This window comes from Gymnodraco acuticeps, unplaced genomic scaffold (assembly GCF_902827175.1).
Source record: "Gymnodraco acuticeps unplaced genomic scaffold, fGymAcu1.1, whole genome shotgun sequence".
In the NCBI taxonomy this organism is placed as follows: domain Eukaryota; kingdom Metazoa; phylum Chordata; class Actinopteri; order Perciformes; family Bathydraconidae; genus Gymnodraco; species Gymnodraco acuticeps.
The window spans coordinates 1221729-1236554 of record NW_022992041.1 but is presented as its reverse complement, the minus strand read 5'-3'; the positions used below and the strand labels follow the sequence as shown (position 1 = coordinate 1236554).

Here is a 14826-nt window from a genome sequence, read left to right as displayed (position 1 = left end):
GGAAGCCGGGGCATTAGCATGGGGGGCGATAGAGTGATCAGGGATGTTAATCTGTGATTTAATAGGACCACCTGGCAAGGTCAGAGGCATCTCCAGGAAGAATGAGTTTCTCATCGGTCATGATGAACGACCATGAATAGAGCTATTTAACAAAATACGTAGCAAACTTTCATATAAAACAATAAGTGGCCCTTTGACTTCACAGATCATATTAACATAAAGGCAGACAAGTGCCAGGTTTATGGCAATAAGCTGACACAGGATAAGTGAAATAATATGAGTTTAATGTCTTATTTTTCACAGTGTAACTGTTAGAATTATGCTTGTCCGGCAAAGGCTTTTTGAAGCACATTTTGTATTCCAGGCAGAAGTGTACAGTGCTGATAAAAAGGCAAAAGGCTCCCTGCGGCACATCATTACCCCTGAAAGCACCATTAGGGAGATCCCTCCATTTTAACTTGTTGGAGGGCAGGATACATGGTCCATGTTAAATATGTCTGGCTTGTTGTTGGCTGTGCTGTCCCCTCTCTGCCCTGATTGTGAATGTGTTGCTTCATAGTTTTGTTTTCAGTGGTGACAGTAGAGCTGTAGGGTTTGTTAGGCTCAAATAAAATGATTTATTGAGGCTACTCATAATAATAGTGTCAGGGATCTTTGTTGTTGCCAAGTTATGTTCATTTGATCAATACTAAATATCACTGAGAGTTGGGTAGTCTCAGGTAGGCTGTCTGCATACAGATCTGCTGAACGAATGATGTATCTATTGTTGCATTGAGCTTTATAGCTTTTATGCTTCTGCACACTTGTTACAGTAACACAGCTTAAACTGAATTGTTTAAACGAGAAAATAAGCCATGCATCCATAAGTATGTTCAATGACTCAAGGTAACAACATGGCCTTGGTAAGTGAATCATCTTTAAAGCATGGAGGGTGTGGGTGAGTTGGACAGAAAACAGCACATCAGTTATTTGCTTCAATTCACACAATTATTGAAGAAGTATGGGAGCTATCAGGTTCTGACAGGAGCAATAGCCAAGTTAGGCGGTGCATGCTCTGGCAAACACACACACACACACACACACACACACACACACACACACACACACACACACACACACACACACACACACACACACACACACACACACACACACACACACACACACACACACGTCATTGTAACTCACGAGGTAGAGAAGAGGTCGTCTTGGATTGGATGTCAGATATGCCCTCTTTTGTCCTCTGTTTGGCTGCAGCCTGTCACACTTGATAACCACATTTTTTACTCAGATGTCTGATTGATTACCTTCAAGTTCAATTAAACTGTGACAGAAGCTATTTTTAGCCAGAAAAAGACAGCAAGACATGGGTGACCTGAAGTCATTCACAGAGAAGAAAATGCTGTAAAAGCTCTCAAACCAGATGTACTGCAAGAGATATTCAAGTAATTCCTACACATGTACAGTACATGTACAGTATAAAGCTAAACCATATTTCAAACATGACAACTTGGAAGAAATATAATAAATACATTGATAATTAATAATATATTTTTTGTTGAAATGGGTTTGAAAATGGTTAATTTGATAACTCTAAAGGATAACTCCCTCTGCTGAAGGAATACAGAAATAAATCACCCTGATTTAGATTTGTTTTAGTTATCTGTGTTTTTCTGTCACACTAACATGCATGTGTCCGTCTTTTAGGAGAAGACCACATCAGGGACAGTGTGGTGGGCCCCACAGACACACAGGCCGCAGGCGTTGTGGCCGGAGCAGAGTCGAGCTCCAGCAAACGGAAGCTGCACTGCTGCATCAGAGTAACAACCGTACAGGTGAGCAAGGCCCTGTGGGGAGTCGCCATGGTGATGTGTGTATGCTCCTCCTGGGCAGGCTCCACCCAGCTGGCCAAGCTGACCTTTAAGCAGTTCGACGCCCCCTTCACCCTCACCTGGTTTGCCACCAGCTGGAACTCCCTCTTCTTCCCACTCTACTACATCGGCCATCTGTGTAAGAGTCCAGAGAGGCAGACGCCCAGACAGAGATTCAGGTGAGGAGCAATTACAATATTCTTACATTTCACTTTAAACAGAGATGATATATAACACATGAGAAATAATAACCTACAAAGTGAGACAAATAATGCAAATAGGGTTTGATTTGGCTTCTCTGAAAAGGAGCTGTTCCAGAGTCAAGCACAAGCAGCCAGGAGTCTGTGGTCAGAGGTCTCTACATTTCCTTTGAAAAAATGCCTTTATTTGAAAAGTAACGTTTTACAATCAATCTCAAAAACTCACAGGGTGTCAGTGGATACGAGCTTAAACTGGGAAAGATATCTGGGATTTAGAGGAACAGGGTGTAATGGTAATGATTTGCTTGGCCAGTTAGATTGAGCAATTTGATTGGGCCATTGGAATCCTATCATTTGATTGGTCCATTAGATCAAGTTCATCAATTAGCCCATTTGGTTGATGCATCAATCTACCAGTCTATAAATCTTATTGTCTTTTCATAGCAACACATACTGGCAGCAGGAAGTCAGCCTGTGAGAAACATCATCAGATTGACATGAAAATGACATTATGTTGTTGACGCAGACAAAGAAAGTCATTTGTGTTGTCAACACAGAGAAACATTGTGTTCTCAAGCGCCACATAGCATACAAAGGAGGCGAACAAGATTCCATATGTATTTTCCAGTGCATTACACTCCATACAGAAACTTATGTTTACTTGCAATGTTCGCCCATCAGAGAGATGCACGGCAGCATCCATGGATGTCCCACCAGTACCCCCGACTCCCATGGATGTGTTAGGACCCGTTATCGCTGCCTGCAGCTGTAACCACACTGGATGTGCTGAGGATTTTCACACCAAGCTGAGAAATGTAGAGTAGGAGTTGACATTTGTAATAGCTGTCCTATCTCTTTATATAAAGTGTAGCTGTGACTTTATGATCTGCTAGAAGCTAGATTACCGTCCTCAGCACAGTTGTAGAGTTTCCAAAATCAATGCAGATTACGGGTCTCATGAGTGCAACAGTACGGCAGAAACAAAGCCACAAACTGTCAGTGGTCGTGATTTAAAAGTGGCGTATCTAGTGTCTGCAATGAAATGATGATATACTTTGATGTGATTGTCACTGAATCAGTGTGTAAAGGGGGAGTGTGTTTTACTGTTGACTCAGCTTCCTGGATCTGATTCATAACAATGCTGCTCCACAGTTTCCAGCCTGTCACTCCTCCAGTTTTTGCTGCTTCATCACCCTCACAGCAACGTAAACGGTGTAACTCAAAAGCACAATCAAAATGTCAAAAACACATTCATCTTATAGTTTGACTAAGGTAGGGAGGGCGGGAGTTCTTCTTGGCATCACAGCAGAGTGATGCAGCAGAACGTCTTATTGGGTGGAACAGTTCAAAAATAGTGATGGAGAGAACATGACCACAAAGAAGTATTTTAATACTGATACCTAATGTCACGCTTTGGTTCATCCTTCTCGTTACACAGTGTAAAATATTGAATGTCAGGCTGAAGCTTAAGAATGTCTGCTTTTATTTAAGGACATGTTCATCCATTTCATTATTTGAAATGTACATCTTCTTGTGGGTGGTTCAGACTTTTCCAGGCAGGGATTAATTCCAGGCTGAAGCTGGAACTAAACTACGTACAGCACATTAAGTTAAATCACTTCTTCAAGACCACAACATATCACCAGTTTGACTGTTTATTGTTGTTTCTCAGTTATATATAATAAAGTCTCATATATGTATATTGTTATACTGTATACTTAGTCATCAACAATGTGCCTCAAATATACAACAATACTATGTAGGTCCTTTATGTACTTAAAATATATTGATATGTTTGAGCTTACAACTGGCAAAGACGAGTCATATAAAAGTTAGTTTCAGACATATTTAACTTTAATGCCTTGTGGCAGATCCAATTATATTTGTTAATATTGACTTAATTCTCCTGTTCCCACATGCACTGCGATGACATGTTTAGTTCGCTTTTATTTATTTTTGAAATTAGGAAATATTTCACACTCTCATCACTGATTAAAGTCTTTGGTCTCTCTGGTATCATTTGTTCACAGAGAGCTGTTTGTGTTCATAAATATTGATCAAAGTCCCAGTCCGTTATAACATTAATCAAGTCAATTATATTAGATTTCCAATATTCTAACACTGAGCCTCTGCATCATCTTTCTGCAGGGAGTGCTGTAGGTTTTTCGGGGATGACGGGCTTACACCCAAGGTGTTTTTCACCAAGGTGGCTCCCTTTGGCCTGCTGTGGATCCTCACCAACTACCTGTACCTGCAGGCCCTCAGGAAGATCAACACAACAGACGCCTCGGCGCTCTTCTGTTGTAACAAGGCCTTCGTCTTCCTGCTGTCTTGGATTGTACTTAGAGACCGCTTCATGGGGGTCAGGGTGAGTACACCTGCTTGTATTTGTGTGTATATAGAGTCAAGCAAAGGTCACAAACAGCAAGTTAAACATGTTTTGCTCTCCTGGCATCACCTGTAGGAACCTCTACCCGTAACAAACAACATAATAACAAACAAAACAAGCAACTGTAGAGACAGTCATTTGCATAATGTAATGGCTACAACAGGAAGTGATAATATATTTTAATTGAGTGTCTGATCATCCTTGTTTTCCCTAACAATAAAAGTCTCAAACATGGCTGGGATTTAAGCTTGGCCAGTGCCACAATATTGTTTTTCTTTTTAAATGTACAGTATGTCAACCAAATATCGACTTTGTTTCGCCTAGTCAACCCTCAGGTTAATCTAATGACACATTGGAAAGGTCATGACCATCAACGGTGTGACACTGATCAAGACAAAATGTTGAATATTGTTGTGTATGTGTCTGTGCTTATATTATTATTTGCATTAAATCTTTGATGAGTCAATATTGTCCAATAACCTACGAAATTGTCAGGTAAAGGCTTGCTGTATATATGCTGGATAGGACGAGATGACCTTCATTTGCCTTAAGGCTTCTTATCTCGCCTCTCAGAAAGAGGTCCAGAATTTCCTCTCGGCATTAATGGTGGAGTCTGGATTCAAATGTTGTGTATCTATCAACTCTATTTTTAACTAAAGATCACTTATAATGCCAAAACCTCCGTGTATATAGCTCCCAAAGGGTTGAAAAAAATGGTAGAGAGTAGAGAGCATGTTACCTGTGTGACAACGTGATTTCCCACCAGTGATCGCTGTGTCATTCAAATGTTCCTCCTGTGTGTGTTTGTCACTGATTGTGTCTGGATTGCTGGAAAGAAGTAGAGGAGTGAGGGTTTAGCTTTTATGGATTGAGGAATCTCCTGCTCTCTCCGCCCCCTCAGATGTTTTCATATCTGCAGCCATCCTGCAGAATGGCTTTCCCCTCTTCTTTTTATTCTCCTTTACACTCACTCACCACCCGGCTCTCCCTCGTGCGTGCCCCAACTCCCTACCCCCATTATCTGCGATGAAAGGCCTCAGTAAGAGACAAGTACTTTAATAATCCTGCTTCTCGCTCTCTCACACCCCCAGCTTCTCTCTCTCCTCTCTCTCGGTCCTCACAGTCGTGCCTATCTCTCTCCTAGTCTGCGTCCTCTCCGTCCTCTCTCTCTTCATCCGTCTCAGTCTCATTCGCTCAGATCTCGTCGTCTCACTCTCGATGTCGTCTCATCGTCTCTCCTCCTCGTCCACTCCTCAATCGATCGTCATCTCTCGTCGCCGTCGGCCGTTCCTCGAGTCATCTTCAGCTCTCCTTCTCTTCGTAATTCTTCTCTCTCTCTCTCCCTCCCTCTCCATCTTGGTGGTGGGGATTGAGAATGTCTGCAGCAATGCAGGGGATCTTGGACGACTTTGTCATGAAAGTGAAGGAGGGGAGAGAGAAAGACGGGGGATGCTAAATCATCTTTACTGAACAGCGATATTAAATTGTTTAAGTAATATAAACAAATAAAGATGTCTGTGTTTGGAGGCAAAGTCACGATGAAGGTCATGAAATGAATCGAAGAGCTTTTGAGCTGATGTGTGCCTTGAATTTGGATGTATCAGTTGTAAAGGAAGGATAAGAGGATTCAGCCTAGTCCTTATTACTACACTAATACAAATCCTATCTCAATGTGCAGGTGTCGTAATGTTTTTTTCCACCTTTGACCCTCACATTGTGCTGAAACATTTCAAGAAACTAAAGCACAAACACATGGAGGGCGCTGACCTTGTAAGCACCCGTCACAGGAACTGACTGATGGGGCAGCATGCCTTGCAGAACGGGCCATTGTTCCAGAGGTGCCCAAGGACTTTTGCAAAGCAAAAACACACGGCTAATTTATCTTCCTGACACCTCTTTAACGCAGGGCTAATCCACTGGTCTGTGGCATGTCCCTTACGCTGTTCTTTAGCCGAACACACACACATTCAGAGACAAATGCTCTAAGTTTAATAGTTGAACGATTTCGGTCTGTATTCTTCAAGGCTGGTTGAGAGCGGGATGAAACTGATGCTCTGGTGATGTTTGGATGGTCTGACAATCTCGGAGGCAGGGAGCGGGAAGTGGGCGTGAGAGGGGGGGGTGGTGGATCAAGTGGGGGGGATTGGTCTGTAAACATGATGGCAGTGTAGCAAAAATCAATGGCAGACAATCAAGCCAACACTAAAAAGCTGCCTGTCCTGTGTTGGAACGCTTGCTCTGTTCAGAGGTGGAAGATGATCCTCTACTAAAATATCAATACAGTATGCATAAAAAAAGAAAATCCATTACATTTAAAATGTTCTTAACTAAAAGTAGAGTACAGGCATTTGTAATACAGAAAAAGCAAGATTGCAAACATAAATGGAACATTTAATTCAGTAGCTCTTGACTTACACCAACCTCTCCAGGTTCATCCCTATCTATGTTTTAAAGGTTTTTACAGAGGGATCTGCTCATATATTAATCATAGCCTGATTTTATATAACATTTCATTAAAAAAAAAACTATAATTTCTGTTTGCCATTGACAGGATTTTCTGATTCCTGGTACAAAGAGAAATTCTCTCTGTAAAAACATTTTACTTTTTAACCTGGCTTCATCTATTTTACACATTTTCTGGTGTAAAAAGTATATATTCTTCAGATTGTAAGTGGAGTTCAAGTAGCCTATTAAGTAGCATTGAATATAAATACTCTGTACTCTATGTACTATTATTCCGCCACTGTAAACACCAAATGAGCAGTCTGCTGATGACTATAAAATAAAAACTAATGATATCATTATGAGCCTTGTCCCGTGATGCTTCTGCGGTGATTCACAATGTGCCATGTGTGCCTGCTGTGTTCCTGCACGGCGATAAAGGCTCGGGCGTCTTTATCGCCTCACTGCGAGCAGCGTGTTGCCCATCCGTCATCCTCTGATGTTCCTCCTCCTCTCCACAGATAGTAGCTGCTATCTTGGCCATAGCAGGCATTGTCATGATGACCTACGCTGACGGATTCCACAGCCACTCGGTCATCGGCATCACATTGGTCGTGGCCTCTGCTTCGATGTCAGCGCTATATAAGGTATTTCTTTGTAAAGACACTAACCTTATGTCCTTCCATAAACCTCGACTTCATTTGCAAAGGATCAAAACATGTAAAAATAGCTAAACGTATGTATGAATAGTGATGTCTTATATAAGAAATCCTGGACTAGCTCCTTGCTGCTTATGTAACCAGGTGGCAGAAGACAGGAGGGGATTATGAAATAAGGCTCAGATGACAGAAGCTGGTGTTATGTGAGCGTTTGGTTACCGGCCTTGGGCTGCTATGTTCCGATCAAAGATGTTTCGGGTCAGATATATTTTGACAGAGCTCTGGTCTCCTCTGCCCTGCTGTCTGTGTTGCCTAATGTGATACACAGACAGCCGCGGCCCGCTGCCAGAAAACATGGCAGCTAGTTGGCAGGTGCACCCCTCTGCAAGCAATATCCCTCTGCTCTTAAAGGGGGCGGGTTCAATGCATTCATGACCCTCCTCCCTTGATGTCCTCAGGTGCTCTTCAAGATGGTCCTGGGCAGTGCCAAATTCGGAGAGGCTGCACTCTTTCTTAGCATCGTTGGAAGCGCCAACTTTGTTTTCATCAGCTTCGTGCCGCTCATCCTGTATTTCACTCACGTGGAGTACATTGACTCACCTGGAGAGATCCCCTGGGCTTGCTTCTGCGGGGTTGCAGGCCTGATGTTTGGTACGGAAAGATGACAGATGAAGCACACATCTTATACTGCACTGATTATGCAATCCATACATATCCTTTTTTAAGTTTTATGATTTCATAAGCTCATTTTGTTGTCTGCTGCTACTCTGTGCTTCTTCCCACAGCTTTCAACGTCCTGTTGAACTTTGGCGTCGCGATAACATACCCAACATTAATATCTCTTGGCATCGTCCTAAGTGTTCCTGTCAATGCCAGTAAGTCTCTTGGCTCTTCTCCCAGACTTAACTTTTTAAAACCAGCCACCATTTTAAAAAGAAAGGAAATCACACTAAAATGTATCATCTATATTTGGTGGAAAGTAGAACTTACATTCAAATTTGTTTTCTTATCATTGTAAACTGTAAGATAAGATTCTGCATATGCAATGTTGACATTATTTCAATCAATTATTGTTTGTTAGTTAAAGTTATTGGTATCAAAGTATCAGACCTTGACTACACAATTATTGTGGCCCAAATAATGAACGATAACCATATTAATGCAATAACCGTAGAAAATCTGAAGGAATAAAAGGCTTTCAGTCATATTTATCTTACCAATGCATCTAATTTATTTCTTAAAATGTTTTAAGTTTAGTGAGGTTAATAGAGAGTCTGTAACCATAACTTTATAAAAGTGTACAAAAAGAACAATGACAGTAATGGATAGTAAAACAAAAAAAGATCCACAAGGCCTCACGTCTGCCAACAGTAAATGATCATGTGTGTATTATTAACATGATCGTGATTTGTTTTTCAAATATCACTATTATCCTTAATGACAATGTGTATACATTTCTTCATATGTTCTTACTGACACGTGCTTCTCATTTTACAGTGGTGGACCTCTACACGTGTGAAATTAATTTCAACACAGTGCGCCTGATTGCTGTGTTCATCATCTGCCTGGGGTTCCTCATGCTGCTGCTACCGGAGGACTGGGACCAGTGCATCATCCAGCTCAGCACGAAGCTGCGCAAGAGAGACGAGCCAGCTGAGGGCAGCGCTGAGGCGGGCGCCACCACCGGGCTCAACTGGAGAGGGAGAGCCAGGACCTCCATGTCAACATTTGCACATTGAAGACGTTTGATCTGCCCTCTTTTTCACGAAGCTCCCTGGATGGAAATAAGTGTTTTAGACTGCCCTCTGATCAGTAACACTTCGGTCAAGGGGGGAGATGCAGGAAGCACAGAGTGTGAATCATTCATTTGATGTCCTTTCCACTCACAAGTTGTCAAAGTTGGTGCATGGACAATGTTTATTGTAACCCAAAAGATTATCAGGTATAACTGATTAAGTCATGTATTAATTTGGCTGTACCTTAGTCAATCCATGGATTCTCTACATCCTTGCACCTGGGAAGACTTGCCAACTTGCCTGATATTATCAGTTCCGAGCAAAAAAACAACCTTTTTGGAGGCAGGCCTAACACCGTGTGGACTTGCTGTCTTTAACATTTACACACCTTTAAGATCCAAAGATGAATGCCTAAAATGCTGAATGCCTGAAAACAAAAAGGGAGGCCAACTGTGTGTAAACTCTATGACAAATACCTGCCTTTGGTGCACTGTACATACAGTAGCTGTGTCACACCGTTCATGTCGGTGAGCTGTGGACCCAATGGGCTCATCTGGTGTGAGGACCTGTCTGAAAACCTGAGGATCAATCTGAGACAGAGAAGAAGTGTGTCTCTGTTCATCCTGAGAAAAGAGGTCAGGTCCGATTTAACCACACTGATTGGCCCCCTGTGGTCATATGCTTTCCTGGGGCTAACCCCTCCTCTGTCAAAGCTGACACTCATTGCTCAGGCCCACAGTTAAGGCACAAGAGATCCAAAACCAGTTTTTAATGCGTTAGATGGTTCATATTTGTGCTTTCAGTCCATCCATAAAGCACCTGCTTTGCATTTTCTGTTGCAGAGTTACTGACAATAAACAGTTTACTAATCAAGCAATACACATACATTTACAGGACATGTATTGGCATCCAAATAATATTCAGATGTGTTTTTTGAACCGTATATTCGCTGTTCAAACTACTAACTGTCCTATTTTCTCAATGAATGCTTCAGGTACTTATCTTTGGATGGACTAAAAGCACTAACAGCTTATAATAAAACAAGACTCACCCTTAGAACTACCCTTTTAATAACTCTGAACGCCAACCATAGCTATCACTTAGCCTCCCTTTGAATTCATATCACATTTCCAGACGTATATGCACATAAACTAATCGGCGAAAATTATTATTTCATTGTGTCATTTTATAGAAAACTCTGAAAATAACAGACGGATGAAAACTGTCTCAATGTGGTTTATGGAGAGGTGTGCTGACACATGACAATGGCTCCCATTTGTGTCCACCTCTGCTCTTTCAAAAATAAAACATTGTATCTGTATCCATCAATCACACTTCTGAGGCGAGATAAACCGCAGAGCGACCGAGGCACACGCCTTGTAAAGCGACTGGTGGAACCTCTGCCTTCTTGTGAATGTATGAACATCACTCGTCCACACATGCTCGCTACGTGCCATCTACTTTCTACAGAACCACCACTGATCACTGCAGAGAGACTCTTTAATACTACCCTTGTACCCATCTCAGTTTTTTTTGGAGCAAACTCTTGACTCATCGTACAGGACTTTTTATATTTTTTGCAGACTTACGTTGAGGGGACAGTGGGTGAAATCTGCAGGACGAGCATGCACATAGTGTATAAGCAGATACAGCTGAAGTCCACTTCACTGTCTTTTCTGTTTTGCAATACAACACATTAGCACTGTTTCCCATTGTCATGCTCTATGACAATAATTTATAATATTGTATTCCTCTGGAATTATTGCTAGACATTAATGTAAACCTTTGTAAGGAATGATACATTTTACACTGAGATGCAACATATGATTATCACATTTGAGGAAGAAATATCTAGAGCGTCAATAAATGATGGGTTAATTGAATCTAATGTTGAGTGTCTTCAAGTGTAATCACATGTACTATATAAAATATTTCTTTTCAATACATTTCACTGTCCAGGTTTGTTTTCTCAGGAGTGTTGTAATACTGTGCTTACAGATCACTAGTAATGTTCAAAGGCAACATGACAAGTTATATTTGAAGTAATGAAGCACAAACGATTAGCCGATTAAATAATCAATATAAACCAATCTGCATTGATTTTGATAATTGTCATCATATTTCAATGCAAAATGCAAAAATAAGCTGAATTTAGCTTTTACATGGGGTAAATGTGCATCTTTTCATTCTCTGATAGCAAACTTAACCTTTTGGGGTTTCTGAATGTTGAGCAGAAAACATTAGAAATGTAAATATACCTTTTTATATTGTTTTTCCATCTGACTTCAGTGATTCATCATTTTGGTGAATTACAGAAAAATAATAAGCTACTATTTTCATAACCCATTAACCAATATTCTTTTATTTAGAAAAAATGTCAAAAAAATCATAGCTTTAATATTTTCAAAAATGGTCACATTTTATTGCCCAAATGATTTGACAGTTGACTTAGAAAAATATGTAATTGTTGAACAGCATCAGCGTTTTTAACTCTAACAAACATCATGCTCCACTCTGACTGTAATCTGTCCGTAGAAGAAAGTGGCCTGCCGCTCCTTGGTTAGAGCGGAGTACGGTAATCTGCTGCCCTCTTGTGGCCGAGAGGGGACCTGCAGGCAGTCCACCCTCCCCTCCCCACCAGCACCTTGCCACACAGAGCAACAAGGAAGGGTATTTTCACGGTGACACACTTTGCATGGATGCTCTTCCGAGTGATGTTTGAAGTCAGTGCAGACAGTGAAAACGGAAGAATAATTGGAGTCATCACCAGAGCTGGAAGTTGGACCAGGATGGGTAGTGGACAGAGTGCAGGGGTCGCTACTCCTGCCGTCCTCCCCCTCTGCCCTGACCCCTCCTCCCCTGCCCACCACACTTCCCAATCGGGCTCTTACTTTTTGCCTCAGTCCCTGAAGAGCGCCCTGGAAGCGTTTGCTGAGCAGAGCGTACAGCAGTGGGTTAATGTCAGAGTTCAGCAGCACCAGCCAGTACGAAAAGGTGACCGCAGTGGGGGGGACGAGGTTGGACTGGCCTGATATTGCAGTTTCTGTGGCCTGAACCAGGGCCACGCCCATATAAGGTGTCCAGCAGAGGAAGAAGGCTGCGATAACCAGAAAAAGACGAACCAATCCATGGTGGTTTTGGTTCTGCTGTGAGTTCTGCAGCGGGGGCTGGGAGGCGCTCTGGGCCAGGAAGGAGAACAAACGTCTTGATGAAGGGTTATTCTGCTCTGTGTTAGCATCAGGGCTGATATAAGTCCCCTCTTCTCTGCTGACCTCAGAAACAAACTGCCCACTCACATGATACATGAGTCTGGAGGGGCTGTGAAGACTCCCACAGTGCTGGTGATTTGATGAGTCCCCATCAAAAGCAGAGTTCCTGCTGCGCTGCACAGAGTCCTCCAGGGTGTGAATCCTCCTGGCATGGCTGCGTGCCACCTTGACGATGTTCACGTAGCAGAAGAGGATGACCACAGCCGGGATGACGTAGGACAGAGCAGCCATGAAGGCAGTGTAGCTGGGACTGCTCTTCCAGTTGACTGCACAGCTGAACATGGGAACCACATAGCTGACGGAGCTCCAGCCCAGCAGGGGGGGACAACTGGTGACCAGAGCCTGCAGCCAGATCCACAGGACCACAGCGCAGATCCTCCACACGGTGCAGCGGGAGTTGTAGCGCAGGCAGTCCATGATGGAGTGGTAGCGGTCCAGGGCGATGGCTGCTAATGTCAGAACAGAAGCTGTGCAGTACACAGAGGAGGTGTAACCCACGTACAGGCAGAGGTCCTGTCAGACAGGAGAGAGAGATCTTATCACATGCCTCACTGATTCAAATAAAAATAGGTGTTATGACATAAGAGGTCAGATTAAGGTTATGTAAATAGTATTAGACAGAGGTGACGTACATTACAATTTTCCCATCCACGGTTTACGATGGACAAAGCAACAAATGGCATCACTCCGACGCCCACCAGGAGGTCACTGATGGCCAGGTTCATAATCAGCACTGATGTCACCGAGTGGAGAGTCTTGGTTGCAGCCACAATAACAATGACAAGAATATTACCTACACAGAGATACAACAGACACACAATGACACAGAGGTCAGACTGGGTGGATGTAGACCACACAACCATCTTTTTCTATCTGCAAAAGTGATGTGATTTAATAATTGAATATGAAACATTTAAAGAGTCTGAACAACACAACCACACAAATAAATTATAATTATGAACAGCACTGCTAATGGTTGTAAGTTAACAGAGCAGTCATGCAAGTAACTTTAATTAAATATGAACATCTAACTATATACACAGATATTAATTTGTTCAGGCATTGGCATATGATATTTCTGACACCAAAATACAGCATGATACAGCTTAAAGCATTGTAAATGTACATAATAAGGAAACTTATTCAACATGTATTCTCATTACATATATTTATTTGTTATTATTACATTTTCATGGATCTTACTTTTCCAAAAGCCTTCAGTTTTACAGTTTTGAATGTCGACTAAGTCAACAATAAAAAGGTCATAGATTTTCTGATATTTTAGATTGTAATGACTCATCAAGCCATGCAGTCATACATTTTAATAAATGTATTAATGCATGGTCATACATTTTGCATGGCTTGATGAGTTTTTAAATGAGTTTGAGAGATTTAAAAGTAAGACCCATTTTGGCTAAAATGGGTCTAACTTTTAAATAAACCATTTAGTTTAAAATGTCATTGACATTTAAGCAATAAACACAATTGCAATAGTCCATTAGAGATACTTTGTATTATGAATACAGAACTACAAAACAAAGCCCTGCAAATGTCAGCCAAAGGTTTATTTCACAACCTGGCAACCCGGAAAATCCCTTTTATAAATGGCTTAAAACTAGTCAAAGTACACATATGTCCCGTAAAATTAAAGGAATTTGATCTGAAATCAGTTGACGCATGATTATGCAACCATTAAATGGAGGTGCTGGAACATTCTTTATTAGATACGTGCTTTTGCGAACAATACGTTTCTTATCAGCAACTTTACGCGGGATATTGTTTTTAAATAAGTAGAGCGCGATAACATCAGTAACATTTTGTTGATGCTGTTATAAAAATAAAATCTAAAAGTCAGCAGTTGAATGATGTAGGCCTACCTGTTACGGCTCCAACACACATGAGCACCATGAGGATCTCCAGCAGCAGCTGGGTCCTCGCGGACAGGCCGGATCCCGCAGCCTCTGCCTGGCTCGCGTTGGCCGCCTGCACGAGCACCGACCAGTAGCCGTCCAGGTTCTCCATGTCCCACCCGAAGACAGCTGCCACCCTCACATCATGAGTCACGCAAAAGCGTAAACTTGACGGAAAAAGAAATGATTCAACTCCATCTGCTGCTCGGACGGTCTCCAGGTGAACCAGCTCCTCTGCTCTTTTAATGGGAGGGAGGGTGAACAGCACCTCCTGTGCCTTATTAACCCCTTCTGCTTCCTTTGTTGATGCAATCTCTAACCACAATACATTTAGAAAAACAGACACACAA

At 42.0% G+C, this 14826-nt stretch overlaps 2 protein-coding genes across 3 annotated transcripts in view; one reads left to right on the top strand and one right to left on the bottom strand.

Moving 5' to 3' along the window:
- The window catches only part of slc35f3b (solute carrier family 35 member F3b), a 75052-nt gene extending 63809 nt beyond the window's left edge, over positions 1-11243 (top strand). The window contains exons 3-8 of one of the 2 annotated variants that reach the window (XM_034201951.1): positions 1708-2050; positions 4220-4439; positions 7424-7549; positions 8020-8212; positions 8347-8436; positions 9059-11243. In XM_034201951.1, coding sequence (XP_034057842.1) covers positions 1708-2050; positions 4220-4439; positions 7424-7549; positions 8020-8212; positions 8347-8436; positions 9059-9300 — 1214 coding nt within the window. In that variant the 3' untranslated portion in view covers positions 9301-11243. The remainder of the gene's footprint in view (positions 1-1707; positions 2051-4219; positions 4440-7423; positions 7550-8019; positions 8213-8346; positions 8437-9058) is intronic. The other variant, XM_034201952.1, reaches the window with a different exon arrangement.
- A 472-nt stretch (positions 11244-11715) lies between these two features.
- Positions 11716-14634, bottom strand: LOC117536871 (5-hydroxytryptamine receptor 1D). The gene is made up of 3 exons (XM_034201956.1): positions 14444-14634; positions 13199-13359; positions 11716-13079 (listed from the first exon to the last, which is right to left on the bottom strand). The coding sequence occupies exons 1-3, from the start codon at positions 14586-14588 to the stop codon at positions 11790-11792; spliced, it is 1596 nt and encodes a 531-aa protein (XP_034057847.1). The 5' UTR covers positions 14589-14634; the 3' UTR covers positions 11716-11789.
- Positions 14635-14826: the final 192 nt, after the last annotated feature.